Genomic DNA, 19,499 nt, shown 5'->3' with positions numbered 1-19,499 from the left:
TTATAATCCAATACAATATACAAAAAAAAAAAATAAAAAAGCAGCAGCTGCGTTTGTATGAAACAATAGAGCAAGTCCACGATACCAGGATGACAGAATTAAGAAATTGTACACATATTGAATTAAGTTTTAATATTTTATTAGCTAACTAGTTAACCAAACGCAAAGCTTCCGCCAAGAAAAATTATCAAGCATATAGCACTGACTTAAGTTGCCCCGAAAGAGTTGAGAGCTGTATAATTATTTAATTTAAAGCACAGCCACCACAAATTCAGAATTTTTTTTTTTTTTTTACTTATATTTTTGGGCTTTTTATGCCTTTTATTGTGATAGGACAGTAGAGAGACGACAGGAAAGAGCTGGGAGGAGAGAGGGGAGCGGGATCGGCAAAGGACCTCGAGACGGGAATCGAACTCAGGTCACCATGAGCGCACTTGCGCTATATGTCATAACAAGATCATAACATAAATAACATCATAACAAGAAATAGTTTAATAGCTATGATACTGGGTTTGAAATCAAATGTTTGCATAGTTATGACAGAAAACACTAGCATCTAACAATGCCTTGGAAAAAACAATCTTAAAAATTAAAGTTTATGCATAAACGCAAATAGGAAATAAAACAGTTATCGAATAAGCATGTGTCCTATTCTGTGTCCTAAACTCCTGAAACATTGGTGTCTCATTTTAGAGCAGTCAATGCAATTTAAAAGAAGTCAATTCAGTCTGTAAGTGGGGGTGGGTGTGTGAAAAAATTCAGATGTAATCCCTTTGTAATCACTGGCATTTTTCAAAAGTAACTGTAATTTAATTACACATTTTTTCTCAGTAACTGTAACTAATTACAATTACATTTATTTTGTAATTAGATTACGTAATTCCGTTACATGTAACTAGTTACTCCCCAACACTGAACGTTACACCTAAAGGTCAGCAAACATACATTTTTTCTTGTTAGCCACATGTAATGTTAACAACGAATCTGAACAAAACTGCTGTGTTATTATGTTGCCAGCAGCTGGGTTTTTACCACAGCTTCGTACCTCATTTTGCCATGGGATGGAGACACTGCCAGTGGCAAACTTGGAGTAGAAATCATTGTCAGTTTGGTCCAGGTTGACACCCTTAACAGTGGAGAACTGCTCAATGTCCAGAACATCTTTACAGTAGACCGCCCTGGGCTACGAAATTAGCAAAGAGGGGAAGCAAAAATTAAAACAGAGCAATAACAGAATTTTATAGAAGTTCGTTTATGCCATGGAATAAAAAATAGAAAAGGTAATTGGGAGTTTTTATCTTTTTTTGTTGCCATTCCGAGTTTATATCCCGCAATTCTGAGAAGGAAAGACTTATTGCGAGTTTATAACGTGCAATTGTAAGATAAAAGCTCACAATTACCTTGTTTATTTTTTATTCCATGAGCTTCCATAGAATTTAACCTTTTAAATCCTACGGTATCGTCTTTGATACACACATTTCTATTCTCTAATTCATCAACATGATCAAAACTTTGCTTACACTTTAAAAAATACTGGGTTAACTACAACCTCCTGGGTATTTTTTTTTTTTTAAACTCATCTATTGTTTAAAAATTACTATATGGCTGGCTTAAAATGAACCCAAAATAGATTATAAATTAAAAATCAGACATATACTTACTAGAGGGATCAGCAATAATCAAAAGGTGTCAAAAGGTGAATAAGCATTTAAAAAATGTTTATTATCTAATTATTATTTATTCAACTTATTAATAAATCTTCATTTAGTGAACATATTAATACATGCTAATTTACAGCCTTTTAGACTGAATTTTTGATTCATTTTAAGCGAGAAATATAGTCATTTTTAAGCAATAGTTGAGTTAAATAATTGTAAAATCGTTTTTTTTTTTTTTGGTGTTAAACAATGATTTTAATAAAGTAAACATACAGTAAGAATAATTTTATTGTTGTTAAAATATGGACAAACTCACAGACTGGGTTGTTTTGACCCAGTGGTTGGGTTAAATGTTTAACCTAACCTTCTGGGTAGTTTTATTTAACTCAGCTATCCTTTAAAAATTACCCAGAAGGTTAGGTTAAACATTTAACCCAACCGCTGGGTCAAAACAACCCAGTTGCTGAGTTTGTCCACATTTCATTTATTGAACATATTAATAAATGTTCATTTCCAGCCTTTTTTTCCCTTAAGCAAGAAATATAGTAATTTTTCAGCAACAGTTGAGTTAAATAATTGAGATCTGAAAATAATAATAATAATAAAATTAAAATGTAAAAACGTCCCCCTTCAGGCTGTGGTTCATGTGTTTTTTGCTGTTAAATACTGATTTTAATAAAGTAAACAGAGTAAGAATAATGTTTATTGGTTGTTTTGACCCAGTGGTTGGGTTAACTTTCTAGGTTGTTTTATTTAACTCAACTACTGTTTAAAAATACTATCCAGCTGGCTTAAAATGAACCCAAAATAGGTTGTAAATTAAAAATCAGACACATAATTACTAGAGGCTTTAGCAATAATCAAAAGGTGAACATTTATTAATAAGCAATTTAAAAAATGTTTATTTTTTAATTATTACTCATTATTACTTATGTTCATTTATTGACCACATTAATAAATGTTAATTTCCAGTCCTTTTTCTTTTAAGCAAAGAATATAGTAAATACAGTAAATATAGTATAGTTTAAGCAATAGTTGAGTTAAATAATTGTAAAAATAAATCAATTAATAAATAAATAATTGTAGAATACTTCAGGTTGTGGTTCATGTGTTTTTTGCTGTTAAATTCTGATTTTAATAAAGTAAATGTACAGTAAGAATAATTTTTATGTTAGCAATATTTCAAGATGAACATTTACTTGGTGGAAGCAATTAAGGTTTACTTGATTATCCATTTAAATATTATCATTATTATTGGTATTATTTAGAAAAATCATGGTAAAATGTGAGTATCAAATTTCATCCATCAGGCTTCTGAGAAACATTTATTTGTTAATCTCTCATTGCATTATGTGTTTTGCCCCTACAAACTACATTAAAAACTAAGCATTTAAATATCATATTACTAATGCATATTATATATATATTATATTATATTTTGTCTAAAAAAATGATTTTTCTGACTATTATTTCATAGGCACATAAGAACAAAAACTCACATCAGGCACAAAGGAAGGTTCCAGAATGCCGGCCTCCAACCTCTTAAAGTTGATGTTCTTGAAGAAGGAGTGGGCTTTGACTCCAGCAGCTCCGTCCGCCTGGCAGCCGAGCCTCTGCTTGGGATCTTTGGCTAACAGCTGCAGGACAGAGCGAAGAGCAGCCAGCCAGACATTAGGAACACAGGTTTGTGCATTCTTTAAGAGTGGAATGTAACCTATTACACCACAGCTGAAGCTGGTCAGTGGCTTCCAAACACTAGGAAAAAGAGCGCGTGTGCCAAATGAAGACATTTAAATGGGGCAAACATACTAAATCTAGGGTCAGCAATCACAAACCAGACATCACAAAACCGCACACAGGAATGAGTTAGACTGGGATCTTTCGTAAATGTGGAGGCCATTTGCATGAGGACAGGGAATTTCAAATTCAAAACAGCTAAATGGATGGTGCACCAGAAAATTGCCATTGCTCACTCATCCTGTCATTCTGATAGCCATTTGAATTTAAATCTTCTGTTGAGTACGAAATAAGAATGTCATATTTTCCATACCAGAGCACGCAGTGGAGAGCAAAACAAGTAGTCCATGCGATTCGTTAACTATTATGAAGTCATATGATAGCTTTGTGTGAAGACCAAATTTGATGCTGCACTCTCAAATCTACTTTGGGCTACATGGTCATATAAAGCAGGTATCCACAAATATTATGATCCCCTTGCGAGGGACCACCTTCATAAAATTTAAAAGTAGATCCACTGCTGTTCAAAAGTTTAGGTCGGAAAACTTTTTATCAGAGATACAGTAAAAACAGTAATATTATAAAATATTATTACAATTTAAAATAACTGTTTTCTACTGAAATCTATTTTAAAATGTATTTTTTTTCTGTGATCAAAGCATTTTCAGCATCATTACTCCAGTCTTGTGTCAAATGATCCTTCAAGGAGAAGTCCACTTCCAGAACCAAAATATACAGATAATGTACGCACCCCCTTGTCATTCACAATGTTCATGTCTTTCTTCAGTTGTAAAGAAATTGTTTTTTGAGCAAAACATTTCAGCATTTTTCTCCATATAATGGGCTGATGTGGTGCCCCGATTTTGAACTTCCAAAATGCAGTTTAAATGTGGCTTCAAACGATCACAAATGCGGTTGTAAACGATCACAGCCGAGGAAGAAGGGTCTTATCTAGTGAAACAATTGGTTATTTTCGTTAAAAAAAATACAATTTAAATACTTTTTAATGTCAAACGGTCATCTTGTCTTGCTCTCCCTGAACTCTGTGTATTCTGGCTCAAGACAGTTAGGGTATGTCAAAAAACTCCAATCAAATTTTCTCCCTCAACTTCAAAAATTATTTAAAAATGATCCTACATCACAGCAGGAGTGCCGACCCAGTCTTTGCAAAGTAAGAGACCCTTCTTCGGCTGGGATCATTTAAAACCATATTTGGGATCGTTTGAAGCCGCATTTAAACTGCATTTTAGAAGTTCAAAGTCAGGGAACCATATCAGTCCATTATATGGAGAAAAATCATGAAACGTTTTCCTCAAAAAACATAATTTCTTTACGACTGAAGAAAGACATGAACATCTTGGATGACATGGGGTTGAGTACATTATCTGTAAATTTTTGTTCTGGAACTGGACTCCTCCTTTAATGAATCAGCCATTTGAACGAATCGAATGAATGAATATCACTTGCCGCCACCTGCTGGCAGATGTAGTTTCTTATTTAGAGTATCATTTCATTAAAAAAAAAAAAGAAGAGGAGGAGAAACAACATTAAAAGGATAGTTCACCCAAAAAAAAATCTAAATTCTGTCATCATGTCACTTCAAACATTTTTTTTGGTGTAACATAAAAAGGTGTTTTGAAGACTGTGGGTAACAAAGCTGTTTTAGTTACCAATGACTTTCACTGTGCGAACAAAAAATACTGAGATGTTTCTCAAATGATCTTTTAATTATCAAATTATGAGTTTTTCGTCCTACCCAATCTTTCTGAACCGAAGTCCACAGTTGAACAGCTAACCACGTGTGACCTTTCCAATGTGATTAAATAATGCATGAAGTTGAGCTAGTGCAAGATGAGAATTTGTGGTTAAAAAAACCCCTAAAAATTATCATCTTTTTTGAAGAAAATGGCAGATCAAAAACCCTTATTCCTTGGCTGGGATCCTTTGAAGCTGCATTGAAACTGCATTTTGGACCTTCAACCCATTGGATCCCATTAAAGTCCTCTATATGGAGAAAAATCCAAGAATGTTTTCCTTAAAAACCTTAGTTTCTTTTTGATTAAAGAAAGAAACACATAAACATATTGGATGACTTGGGGGTGAGTAAATTATCAGAAAATTTAACTAATACTTCACTTTTCAAAGTCCTAAAAATACATTTTGTGATTTATCTCAACTTTTCTTGACAGTGTCTGTCTGTTCACTTACACTATAGAAAAAGTCATATGGGTTTGGAGCAACGTGAGGACAGAAATTAGATGAGAGATTTGGTTTGTTTGGGGTGAAAGCCAGTCGCATGACACAACTCTAATAAAAGACAACAGAGGTTCTTTACAATACATTTATACTCTTAAACAATACTGAACTAAGCTGAACTCAAAGAGCTCATTATCAGCTTGTTTCCCAGCAGAAAACATGCACTACCAGCCAGAGACATATAGAATTGACTCAGCTTTGTGCTCTCAATCAATGGGCTCTAAATCAGCGTCTGACTGAAAGATAATGCATCTTTGCATAAAAGCTCTTAGTTGTACTCTGCTGTGTCATTTTGGATGTTGACCAGCATAGAAACTCCATGCTCTGTTTGTGTATGTGTGTGTGTGTGTCCTCACCATCCTGCAGATGGCTTTGGTGTCTTCTGAAAACTTGTCGCTGTACTCCTCTTCCTCTTCTTGCACCCTCTTCTCCACCTCTTCCCGCTTCACTCGCTCTTTGCGAGCGCGGAAAGGCGATCGGCCGGCGGTCATCTCATAGATCAGACAACCCAATCCCCACCAGTCCGGACTCATGCTATACCGCTCGTTATTGATCACCTCTGGAGCTGTCCATCAATACAGTTTGAGTTCAACAATCAATAAACAACATTTTAATGTTTCATAGTGCTATGAATAGATATCTAGCAGGGCTGATCGGTGCAGTATTTTACACATTTATAAATCAGTGCAGTTAAAGATCATTACCCATGTAGCCTACGGTCCCAACTCGGCCACGGATCTGTTCTCCATCAGGCACTTTAATGGCCAGCCCCAGGTCTGAGATCCGGATATGACCTGTTGGGATAAATGCATAACGCAAAATGCATTTATTGTTGAATTTCACAATTTAAATGTAATTCACAGAACATAAAGGGAAAGAAAAAGTGTGATCAGTACAATGCAATTGCATATTCAGTTCATTTGAAGAAAAATTCGACTTACCATTATCATCTAATAGTATATTCTCTGGTTTTAAATCCCTATGATAGAAAGCAACATAAAATGACTCAAGCATTTAATTCCATTATTATTTTATGAGGCTGGATGCATTTGAGGATGTAGAGCTACACACCTGTAGACGATAGACTCTCTGTGGAGGTGCTCTAGACCGCAGCAGATCTCAGCAGCGTAAAACTGCACGCGCTCCTTCTCGAAGCCTGGGGTTCCCATGTTATAGATGTGAAACTTCAGATCACCACCGTTCATTATGGTCAGCACCAGACACAGGGCATCTTTGGTCTCATATGCGTATGCTAAACTAACCTAAGAGATGAGAATGAGAAAGATCAGGATGTGCAGAATAGAAAGCTTTTACTTCCGTTTTTAAATATACAAGGTATAGCAAGTAGAGAGACTGAGAAATACGCATTTGTGCCTGTCCTGCCTGGCCACTTGTGACTGGATCGCAAAAGATGGATGTTTATACCAGCTGTAAACAGGACCAGAGTAAAGGGAGGAAAAGAGATGAAAGATAACAGATAAATGAATGAATCCACTTACCACAAACCTGCTGTTGACCTTCTCCAGAATCTGTTTCTCATTTAGAGCCATGGCCTCCCCCTTCCTCTTCTTTATCCTCTTCTTTTCCAGCTTTTTACAGGCATACATTTTACCTGTGGCTCTCACCTGGCACGCACAGACCTAGGCACAGATGGACATTTATTATCACACACAAAAGTTAGGCCACCTGCTGCCTTGAAGATTGGTGAAACTCCTTGTGCAAAATAATTGTATATTAACAATAGCATTGGGATGTACAAAGCACAGCTCACACAGAAGTCACTTTAAAACCAAGCAGCTTTGCGTTTATCAGCACACAGTGAATTTGCATTGCAAGGCCCATTCAAAAATGATAACTACAAAATTGTAAAAATGATTCTCAATTTAAGAGAATAGCAGAGTTCACACCACAACTACGCTGACCAAAATTATAAATGCAACACTTTTGTTTTTGCCCCCATTTTTCATGAGCTGAACTTAAAGATCTAAGACTTTTTCTATGTACACAAAAGGCCTGTTTCTCTCAAATACTGTTCACAAATCTGTCTAAATCTGTGTTAGTGAGCACTTCTCCTTTGCCGAGATAATCCATCCACCTCACAGGTGTGGCATATCAAGATGCTGATTAGACAGCATGATTACTGCACAGGTGTACCTTTGGCCGGCCACTCTAAATGTGCAGTTTTATCACACAGCACAATGCCACAGATGTCGCAAGATTTGAGGGAGCGTGCAATTGGCATGCTGACTGCAGGAATGTCCACCAGAGCTGTTGCCTGTGAATTGAATGTTCATTTCTACTTCTACTTGTGTTTAAGTTTGCCACGTTCACCAACAGAAAGCTGCTTGGTTTGAAAATGACATCTGTGCCAGCTGTGCTTCATACATCACTAAACCTCTGACACTTTTTTTGTGAAATTTTGATTACGCCGTTCACACCTTCCAACGCAGCGACTTCACACATTACACAAATAACACTCTCAATGTAAAGTAGTCAGGAAACTTGACTCAAAAATGATTCCACTTAAGTTTGATGTTTGCATATTGTTAAACTAATAGTAATCAAAATATCTGGTTACTGAGTGAAAATAACCCCCTTCAAAAGTTTTGGGACCTTTAGTTTGTGTAGTTACCTGGATAATCTTCGACTGTGTTTTGTTTTGTGATGGTTGTTTGAGAGTCACTTATTTGTTCTGAACAGTTAAACTGAGCATTGATCTTCAGAAAAATCCTCCAGGTCCTGCAGATTCTTCAGTTTTCCAGCATCTTTTGCATATTTGAACCCTTTTCAGCAGTGACTATGGTTTTGAGATCCATCTTTTCAAATTGAGGACAATTGAGGGACTTAAACGCCACTATTAAAAAAGGTTCAAACACGTCGACGCCAATAGCCTTGTGGTTAGTGCGTTGGCATATGGCACAACTGTGTTCGCGGCGACCCGAGTTCCCATCTCGAGGTCCTTTGCCGATCCCGCTCCCCTCTCTCCGCCCAGTACTTTCCTGTCATCTCTCTACTGTCCATTAAAGGCACAAAAAAAGCCCAAAAATATAACTTAAAAAAAACCAAAAGGTTCAAACGCTCACTGATGCTCCAGAAGGAACACAATGCATTAAGAGGCGGGGGGTAAAAACTTTTGAACTGGATGAAGATATCCAAATTTTTCTTATGTTACTGAATTTTTTTTTCAATTTAGTACTGCCCTTCAGAAGCAACAGAGCATACTTGCATGTTTCCAGGAAGACAAATTAAGTACAGTTTATCTTAATCTTCAAATTCAAAAAGTTTTCACCCCCCAGCTCTTGAAGGAGAAGTCCACCTCTAGAACAATAATTTACAGATAATGTACTCACCCCCTTGTCATCCAAGATGTTTGTGTCTTTCTTTCTTCAGTCGTAAAGAAATTGTGTTTCAGGAAAAAAAAAATTCAGGATATTTGTTCATATAATGGACTGATATGGTGCCCCGAGTTTGAACTTCCGAAATGCAGTTTAAATGCGGCTTCAAATGATCCCAGGCGAGGAAGAAGGGTCTTATCTAGAGAAAGATAAGACTCCCATCGTGTTTTCTCCCTCAACTTCAAAAATCATTTCAAAATCATCCTACATTGCTGCAGTACCGACCCAGTCTTTGCAAAGTAAACATGCAAAGAAGATCAAACACCCCTAACAAAAAAGGTAAAACAGCGATATAGGATGATTTTGAAGTTGAGGACGAACACGAGATGGGAGTTTTTTGACATACCCTAACTGTCATGAACCGGGAAAAAAAAAACAGTTCAGGCAGAGTAAGACAAGACGAGCGTTTGGCATTAAAAAGGTTATAAATTGTGTTATTTTTATGAAAATAAGTGATTGTTTTGCTAGATAAGACCCTTCTTCCTCGGCTGGGATCATTTGAAGCCGCATTTAAACTGCATTTCGGAAGTTCAAACTCGGGGCACCATATCAGTCCATTATATGGAGAAAAATCATGAAACGTTTTCTTCAAAAAACAATTTCTTTATAGCTGAAAAAAGAAAGACATGAACATCTTGGATGACAAGGGGGTGAGTACATTATCTGTAAATTTTTGTTCTTGAAGTGGACTTCTCCTTTAATGCATTGTGTTTCCTTCTAAGCATCAGTGAATGTTTGAACCTTTTTTAATAGTTGCGTTTAAATCTCTCAGTTGTCCTCAGCATATAAAAGATGGATCTCAAAATCATACAATCACAAAAACTGAAGAATCTGCAGGACATGGAGGATTTCTCTGAAGAACAGTGTTCAGAACAAACAAGGGACTCATGAACAACCATCACGACCATCGTAGATCATCCAGGTAAGAACGCTGTAATAGGAATCAAGGGTTCCCAAACTTTTGAAGGGGGTTATTTTAATAATTTCAGCTATTTGTTTGTCTTGTGGACTATATGTAAACATCCTTTATGTAAAATATCTTACAGTACTAAATAAAAAAATAACATGCATTTTGTATGATCTACTTTATTTTGTTAAAATTATTTACAAGGGGTACCCAAACTTTCGCATGCCACTGTATATATATCGTATAAGATATAAAGGCCGTATGAAGACGCTGCCTATATTTAAAGCAATTCACTAGGTTTTGATACAGAGCAAATGAGGAAATATTCAGTACAAACACACAATTCAAATCATCATTTTTTACAATATCCTCACCTCTCCAAAGCCTCCTTTCCCCAGAACTCTATACTGCCGAAAAGTGTCTTTTGTGATGGGTTGTCTAAAAACCAAACCACAAAATCAGATATCAAACCAGCACAGACAGGAAACTGACATTTTAGCATTCAGATCCATTAACAAAACTAGGTGGAGCACAAGCTACAAGTTACACACTACATTAACATAATAAATCACAGTCAATAAGAAACACATTTCCCTCCTCATTTGTGAAACAAAGGCTTCTTTGAATTGTGTTTGCAGAAAACAATTTTTCATAACTGTTTTATGGGCCATTTACATGTAAAGATGTTTATATCCAGCACATACGCTGAATTCACGACTAAAACATGACGGTTTGCTTTCATGCTTTAAGCTGTTGACAATTACACTAACAAATAATTTAAATGGATTAGCGTCCAAACTGCCGTAACAGATAAATTTGATTTATCCAGACGCAGGACGTTTAGGCCAAGCTAAGAACTTCCTCCAGCACACCAAATGGCAGACTAAGTAGACTAAAAGGCTAACGGACAGAGTAAAGGGAGATAAATTGCGCAACCAACCTTTCTAGCATTTTCCATTGGAGGAAGCGGTCGAAGTACATGCTGTTCTGATAGTCAGCAAAAGGAGCACCACTTAAGTAGTCATGAAGAGCTCTGTGAGATTTAAAACAGCATGGAGACTATTAGAGCATAGAAAAAACTGTGACACAGTTGTACACAGACAACAACAACAACAACAAAAATACAGTAAAGAGCTCTAACAAAACAACTCTGTTTAATAATTAATTCTTTTTCTGTGAAACGCTGTGTTAGTAGTGTCCAAATTATTGTACACTGAAAGACAGTAGGGCAATAGCTGTCTTACTTGCGACAGTCACTGAAGATCTCCTTGCAGGGGCTCAGTTCTAGATTTTCTCTGCATCTTTCAGCAAGGCCTTCAGCTACATCTACACAGTCAGAGGACTGCAGGAGAAACAACACGCTCTCTGATTACTGATGCACACTGAGACATTCAAGATCCAAAATTAACACACGCACACACACACAGTCTGGTTTATTATCTTTGTGGGGACTCTCCATAGGCGCAATGGTTCGTATACTGTCCACACTGTATTTTCTATCCCCTTACCCTAACCCTTACAGAAAACTTTCTGCATTTTTACTTTCTCAAAAAATCTCATTCTGTATGATTTATAAGCTTTTGTACCCATGGGGACCTCAATTTAGGTCCCCATCGTGACATGAGTCCCCATTAGTACGTGTGTATTCAGGTTTAAGTCCCCACCAGGATATATAACACGAAAGCACACATACACACACACACACACACACACGCACACGCACAACAGGAAAGTTAAACCAAATCACACCTGCTTGGTGAGAAACTTCTTGATGATCTCATCTCCTCGACTCTTCCTCTTCTCGTCGGGTGTCACCTCGTAGTCCTCCTAAACGACCAGACACAAACAGATTACTCACAACAAGTTATAAATGAACTTTGAGATAAACAAGCCACAACACAATCCAAAATATGAAATGATATCTTATGACATAATGCATCTAATTTGGATTAATGAAATAGTAGCCAGCCTCAGGAGCCAAGCTGATACGTATTGCATTTAAAAATGGCAAATTGCAATTCCTTGGAGTGACGGAGCACTGGTTTGTAATCAGTCCAACGAGAAACAAAATTGTGCTTACAGGTTTCCAGCCTTTTAGGGGGTCATAGCATTGAGATCAAACTGACTGAACTGAATTATACACACTTCACTCAACAGTTTTTGCCATTTTTTGTCTATACAATGAAATTTAATGCAGTCCAATGTTTTTGACTAAACCAATCTTCACAACATGGATATTAAAATATGTTTTGTGCTTCAAATAAGAAAGTGACATGAATTATGATAGAATTATAATTATTTGGATGAACTATCCATTTAATTCAGCAATAATAATTGAAGGGGTCATCGGATGCCCATTTTCCACAAGTTGATATGATTCTTTAGGGTCTTAATGAAAAATCTATAATATACTTTGGTTAAAAATTCTCAATGGTTGTGTAAAACAACACCCTTTTTACCTTGTCAAAATCAGCTCTCCAAAAATTATCTGATTCTGGTCGAGGCTGCTTTAAATGCAAATGAGCTCTGCTCGCCCCGCCCCTCTTCTCTCTGTGGAGTGACGAGCCTGTTTACTTTAGCCGCGTTTAGCTGCTAAACTTGCTAACTAGCACATTAATAGGTAAGACGATCGCAAAGATTCATAAAAAAACCCCTTAAACTCACTTCTGCTGTAAGTGAAGCTGGATCATGAATGATTTGCATGAACATAGACGCATTTATGTAGATTGGGAGGCGCATTCCCTTCACGAACAAACGTAATCTACTGCACCTTCAGCGGCTCAGATGTCGGGAGTAAATGACGACCACTATGTTCATTATTACATCCAGCAACACAACACCTCAATCGCTCAATCAGAGATATTCTTGTCTACCTTACATCCCTGCTCTGGCATCAAAACAAAGAGGGTGAACTGTGACAGCTGGTCTGAGGTAAGACGCTCATGTCAATCAACTATCGTGGGAGCGGCCTCTGTTGGTGTGACGCCACAACGACAGGCATTTGAGAACGGCTCGATTTGAAAAAGGGGATATTATTTTTACAGATGAATTAAAAACCACTGCATGGATTTTTATCATTATAGGGTAGATTTGTACATACACTGCCATCACACATTAATGTTCAAACAACAGTGAACTTAGCATCTAATGACCCCTTTAAACAACGCAGTTGGCAATCAGTGTTGTTATTGTTAACTAAAATTAAAACTACTTAAATTATCATTATTGAAATAAAATAAAATGTCGGTGTCAACAGCCTCGCGGTTAGTGTGCCGACATGTGAGCGCAACAACGCTCACAGCGACCCAAGTTCGAATCCCGGCTCGTGGTCCTTTGCCGATCCCACTCCGCTCTCTCTCCACCCAATGCTTTCTTGTCTGCTCTACACTCTCCTCTCCAAATGAAGGCATTAAAAAGCCTATAAATAAATCTTAAAAAAACAAACAAACAAATAAAATAAAATATAAATATAAATATTAGCTGAAAAACTTCTTATTTTAATTTTTTGTAGTTTATTTTGAAGAATTAAAATGACTAAAATGAAAACTGAAATATATATAAATTAAAGCTAAATTTAGATATTTTTAGGTTTTAATTTCACTGTTTGTTTTTGTTTTAGTAGTGGTTAGTTGGCAAGGCAACACTTCAATTTTCAGTTTAATCTGAAGTATTAAAATTACAAAAACTAAAACTAAAATATATTTAAATATAAAACTAAAACTGAAAAAAAAGACAAAGAACATAAAACTACTAAAACTAAAAAGAAAAAAAGAAATTAAGCAAACCCTCAAAAATATACACATCAAAATTAATTGAAAAATACTTTTTGATTTGAAAATGTATATTTTCAAGTTTTGTGTTAATTTTAATCTTTTTTTTCCTTCTTTTTTTCAGTTTTAGTAGTGATTAATTCACAAGGCAAGTTTAATTTAAAATGACTAAAACTAAAAATACAAAAACTGAAAAACCCCAAAGAACATAAAACTACTAAAATAAAAAATAAAAAAAAAACTTAAAATAAATGAATAAAACAATAATAAGTAATATAACAGTAATATAAATTTAAATAATTTATATTAAATAATTAATTAATTAAATAATTATTAAATAATTTAAATAATTAAATTTAAGTAATATTATAAATAATATTAAAATAAGATAAACTAGCGTACTAAGGGTGCAAGAACCAAACTTTTAGATGGTATGCAGTAAAAAAAAAAAAAAAAAGGTAAAAAAACGTAAAGAAATTATGGTTTTTGAGGAAAGCATTTCATGATTTTTCTGCATATAATGGACTTCAACTGTTCCCCGATTTTGAACCTCCAAAATGTAAGCCAAGGAAGAAGGGCCTTATCTAGCGAAACGATCGGTCAGTTTTTTTTGGTTTTTTTTGAAAAATAAAAATTTGTATACTTTTTAAGCACAAAAGCTTATGTACCACAGGCTCTCGGATGCGCATTCTTGAATGATTTGTTCATTTTGAACGAATCTTTAACGTGACTCAGAAGAATGAGTCGTCTCAGGGAGTGATTCGTTCAGTCGCGGATGTGCAACATCTAAACTGTAGCAGACTAAAGACCCAGGTTAACAATGAATTAATCTTTTCTGTTTCTTATAGCATTACAGTTTTGTCTTGTTTGTAGTGTAATCAACGTTTGTGTAAGCAGTAGATGTGTTAGGAAAGAAACACGTAACATTTTAATTATATTTTGCTAAAATGAATGAAATGACTCGAAAAATGATTCGTTCATTTTGCTGAACAAGACTCAAAGATCCGAGTCGGTAAAATGATCTGAACTTCCCATCACTACTACGAACCATGTCAAAGTTCATGGTTAAAAAGGTAGAGTACGGCAAAAAAACTCCATCTTATTTTGTCCTACAACTTCAGAATCATCCAACATTGTTGTACCTTTTTGTTTGTAAACGGCGTTTAACTTACTTGCACTTCATTAGTTTTTGTGCGTTCGCTTTTTAAATACTGGGTCTGTAGTTTCACGTGTCCTTTCGACGTTATTCAATAGTATGTTGTGTCGTGAACGTGCATCCCAAAGCCTGTGCTACACAAGCTTTTGTGCTTAAAAAGTATACAATTTTTTATTTTTTGAAAAAAAAATGGCCGATCGTTTTGCTAGATAAGACCCTTCTTCCTCGGCTGGGATTGTTTAGAGCCTTTTGAAGCTGCATTTAAACTACATTTTGGAAGTTCAAAATCGGGGGCAGAATTGAAATCCATTATATGAAGAAAAATCCTGAAATGTTTTCCTTAAAAACCATAATTTCTTTACGACTGAACACAGAAAGACATGTACATCTAGGATGACAAGGGGTAAGTAAATCATCTGTAAATAGTTGTTCTGGAAGTGGACTTCTCCTTCAAGGAAAAAAAAAAAAAAAAAAAAAAAGTCTGTAATCGAGTCTGTAAATGATTACGATATATCATTTATTTCAAAACGCACAACATGTAAAAACAAAACAACTATGGTTAGTCAGTCAGACAGTGTTTCTTTCATGCCCAGAATAAGCTGCAATGCATACAACACTTTACGTATTAGCCAAACGAACTAGTCATGTGAGACTAATATGCACCAGACTTTGCTCCGATACTCGCAAACCACGAGACTAACGAAACCGAGACCAACAGAGAGTATTAAGTGAACTCAAACCACTTGTTCAACACAGGAAAGCAGAAACTACATCCAGTGACTTCACCATTTCAGTCCGTATCCATTTCTATATGCTGAATGAGGCAGAGGCATCATGTAATTGAGTCTGTGAGTGATTACACAATGAATGAGCTCCACAGTCTGGCACGTCCTTTCCCTAAGGGCCTTAAATGTGCCTATGTGTGTGTGTTGGGGGGGGTAATGCTTGATGACACCCTCATCAACACCCTCTCCGGCCCTCGTGCTCTGTGGATCCCATTACGCAAGACTCTCCATGACCACCTGCCCCCACTCCGATGCGTCCCGAATGATGTAAACACACATACACACAAGCCTGCGCGCACACACCAAAGCATATGTACCCGCAAATAGGTTTTCGCGCAAATCATGTGTCTGCACACGCGTCACACATATGCTTCACGACAGAGCGCACACACATGCTTCATGAAGCCCGTCGTGTCTCTGTGTGTGTGTGTGTGACTTCAGGTTGCTTGGTAACCAGCCAGTCAACACGGCAGGATTCCATAAGGTCCTGGAGCGCCACAGCACGGCCCAGCAGCGTCACTAAATACATTGAACGTCATTACATAGTGGGGGACTGTGTGTGTGCGCGGATACTGCGTCTCGACACATACAGCAGTACGATTTCCATTCCCCTTAACACATTTGGCATCTCCTCCGATGGAAGATTTAAAATAGTGCTGTGAGTAATGAGGGAAGAAAAGAATGTTACAAGGAATGTTCACAGTTCAATAGAAGCTGGTTCTATGGAAATAATTGCAGCTAGTGCCTACGTTAAAGGGGGAGTTCTTCCAGAAATTTATATATTGTCATCAATTAATCATCGGGGAAGCACAGATGTGCTTGTGTGACGCAAGAGAACAAACCGGAGCGGTTCTTGCTTGTCAAGCAACCATGTTCAAGCCTTGTTTATCATATTCGACGTGCTCTACGTGAGTGTGCTGATCAATGTTTTATCTGAAAAGGGTTTAAAGGGAACCCCGGGTATTATGTAGGGCTTAATATAACATAAATGGTGTCTCTTACTGAAATATGTAGTAGAAAACACATAAAAGAATTACGTTATTTAAAAAAATCCACATCGTTATATACATATTTTGGACTGGGGGGGGTATTATTTCGATGACGTGAAACGTTTGTACTTTGTAATGTAGTGGCGATACGATCCACAGCTACTGAAAGAGCTCACAGGCGTAGGCTTAAACCAAACGCCGTACCATCGTTTTTTTCTCCACAAGGAGACTAAACGGAGTCTGTGGCGCCATGACAAGCGTCGGCATGTTTGCATCCTGCCAAGATGGCATCTAGCGTTTCTTGTCTCTGCCGTTTGTAAGCTCTTTCAGTAGCTGTGGTCTACTAAAAGCCTCAAAGGCATCAGGGCTGAAGTGGAGAGAACAAAGACACAGGTCTTTAGGAAGCTTTAATTCATTCACAGGCATCTTCCTATTCTTTTCTCCTCTTCTTATCACTAGGAAAGCAGTGAAGACTTGCATTGCTTCTCTTGTTGCCCTTCGACAAAAAATTACAACCAAAAGCAATGTGGCATCGAGTCAGTATTTTATTTTTTGAGTTGTGTTGCAGTAAAATAAAATAAAAAAAATTCCAATAGATAGTGGCAGTAGCTCACGATTGCAACCATTTGGCGTCATCAAAATAATGGCACCCCCCATAGTCCAAAATATGTACAAAGTGATGTGGATTTTTTAAATAACGTAAATCTTTTGTGGGTTTTCTACTACATATTTCAGTAAGAGACATGAATTACGTTACATTAAACCTGATACAAGTCTTAATATGCAGAGTTGCCTTTAAAGGGATAGCTCATCCAAAAATAGCCAAGTTTCCATTCAGGTTTTGTGAGAATATGCAAAAAAAAACAAAACTTGCTGTCTCCAGCCTGCTTCCATCCAACTGGCTTTTTACCAATAAAATGGTGTGCATGATGTGCCCTTGAGCTATTTCCATACATAATTTCACCTATTGTGCAAACTACATAGGCTACTAGCCTGTTCTTTATACATTTGAAACAAAACTTTATTATATAGGCTATTGTATAGGTCTACATAAAATTATTTTTTAATAACAAGTGTCCATTGTTTTTTTTTGTACTTAGTTAGGCCTATAGACTATTTAGGTACTTGAGCATCAAGCAATAGGCCTATTCATAAACATTAAGCATTAATAAACGACGCAAAAAGCAGCATAAAAAACAGAACGTGAGGATTCACATAGTCACTTCACACACTTGCAGCGCTTCTGTGAACAGAGAAAAATACAATAAAGCTATAGGCTATATAAAAGAAATAAATAGGCTTATATGTGAAATATATTTTGCAATACTGTGCAACAAGCCTATATGCAGAATTCTGTTTAATTTTTGTGATGCGCTCGAGAAAGTGGCATCCTGTTTGTTTCCTTTATTTTACAAAAGTACAATGTTCTGTTTTTATTGTGATTGTACACAAATAAAATAAATATTTCAAATAGTTTTGAATAATGTCTAAGTTTTATATGACCACAAAAGGAGGAGTATTGTAAGTTAAATCAAGTGATCGTGCAGTTAAGCATTACTGACTTGACAACGCAGCCTGTTCATTGTCATCATAAAATACAGTCAGTCAAAAATATTAAAAACCATGCTCTTTTACTTCCCATCACTCCACAACAAATCCTAAATTTAACTGTAGAACAGAACTTAGAACAAAACAAGAATGAAAATATAGCCCTAAGCTAACAAGCCAAAATGAATTAATGTAAATATAGTACTTTTGGTACAAAATGAATAAATTTTAACTTGCAATGTACTAAAGAAACATCAAATTAATTGAAAGGCAACTTGCCTTTTTCTCACCATATATAAAATATTTTTTGAAATATGAATATGATTTCATTCACTTTTGAAAACCAGAGAAACAGTGCTTTAACGTGAGCAACAGCTTGAACACGGAAGCTGCCTATAGGCCAATTCTGTCATGTGACACCACGTTTATTTGGCCCTTTTCTCAACAAAAAGTGTTTTCAAACAAATTTTTGTGACATGAACTATCGATATAGAATTTATGCGCTAAAGTTAAATGAAAAACATTGTGTCGACACATGAGAAATTTGATCGATAATGGCATTTCCATCATCTATATCGGTAAAAATTTTGAAGAACTAAATATTTTTTCGAAAAAAAATCCTTTGATAGAAATGTGGCTAATGAAAGCTCTTGGATTTCATCAAAAATATCTTAATTCGTGTTCTGAAGATGAACGAAGGTCTTGGGTTTGGAATGACATGAGGGTGAGTAATTAATGACAGACTTTTCATCTTTGGGTAAACTGTCTAAAGAAACATTCTAAATAGTCTGTTTTAAGGTGGGACTACTTCTCCAGGTTGATGAAACTCTGGTTGTTAGTTACTCTAATAAGTCCTGTGGAAGGAATTTACATGTAAACACTGCTTTACGGTAAGTTACGTCACATCCCTTTCTTGCAAATATCTTGCAAAAGTGACTGGGTGTACTGACTTCACCGGTGTTAATTTGTTCTTACCCTCATATGTTGACAAATCTGGACTGTTTTAAATGAGGGAGTATGTGTTCACAGTTAATAAGTAACAAGATCTTTAAGTAAAGTTGTGTGTGCCATTCTTAACTGGCTGAAACAGCAAGACTTGAACCACAAAGGCCCGCTTTTATTCAGCAAGGATGCATTAAATTCTTCAAAAGTGGGAGTAAAAACATTTATGATTTTGCAATAATGTTGCTTTCTATCTGTGAGAGCTGCTTTCCATCCACGAATCCTGAAAAATATATCACTGTTTTAACAAAAATATGAAGCAGCATCGATAATAGTCAGAAATGTTTCCGCAAATC

The 19,499-nt window shown here is 36.1% G+C and overlaps 1 protein-coding gene across 2 annotated transcripts in view; it reads right to left on the bottom strand.

Annotated features, from left to right (window-relative positions):
* grk5l (G protein-coupled receptor kinase 5 like) overlaps positions 1 to 19,499 on the bottom strand; it is a 78,049-nt gene that overhangs the window by 5,875 nt on the left and 52,675 nt on the right. For both annotated transcript variants that reach the window (XM_051116628.1, XM_051116629.1), the window contains exons 4-14: positions 11,703 to 11,780; positions 11,198 to 11,295; positions 10,894 to 10,986; positions 10,328 to 10,391; positions 7,151 to 7,291; positions 6,723 to 6,913; positions 6,593 to 6,630; positions 6,356 to 6,445; positions 6,008 to 6,216; positions 3,158 to 3,295; positions 1,046 to 1,183 (exon numbers count right to left, since the gene is read on the bottom strand). In XM_051116628.1, the coding sequence (XP_050972585.1) occupies positions 1,046 to 1,183; positions 3,158 to 3,295; positions 6,008 to 6,216; positions 6,356 to 6,445; positions 6,593 to 6,630; positions 6,723 to 6,913; positions 7,151 to 7,291; positions 10,328 to 10,391; positions 10,894 to 10,986; positions 11,198 to 11,295; positions 11,703 to 11,780 (1,278 nt within the window). The remainder of the gene's footprint in view (positions 1 to 1,045; positions 1,184 to 3,157; positions 3,296 to 6,007; positions 6,217 to 6,355; positions 6,446 to 6,592; positions 6,631 to 6,722; positions 6,914 to 7,150; positions 7,292 to 10,327; positions 10,392 to 10,893; positions 10,987 to 11,197; positions 11,296 to 11,702; positions 11,781 to 19,499) is intronic.

This window comes from Labeo rohita, chromosome 8, assembly GCF_022985175.1.
Source record: "Labeo rohita strain BAU-BD-2019 chromosome 8, IGBB_LRoh.1.0, whole genome shotgun sequence".
NCBI classification, from domain to species: domain Eukaryota; kingdom Metazoa; phylum Chordata; class Actinopteri; order Cypriniformes; family Cyprinidae; genus Labeo; species Labeo rohita.
The sequence above is the reverse complement of the archived record's forward strand: the minus strand, read 5'-3'. Positions and strand labels throughout refer to the sequence as shown.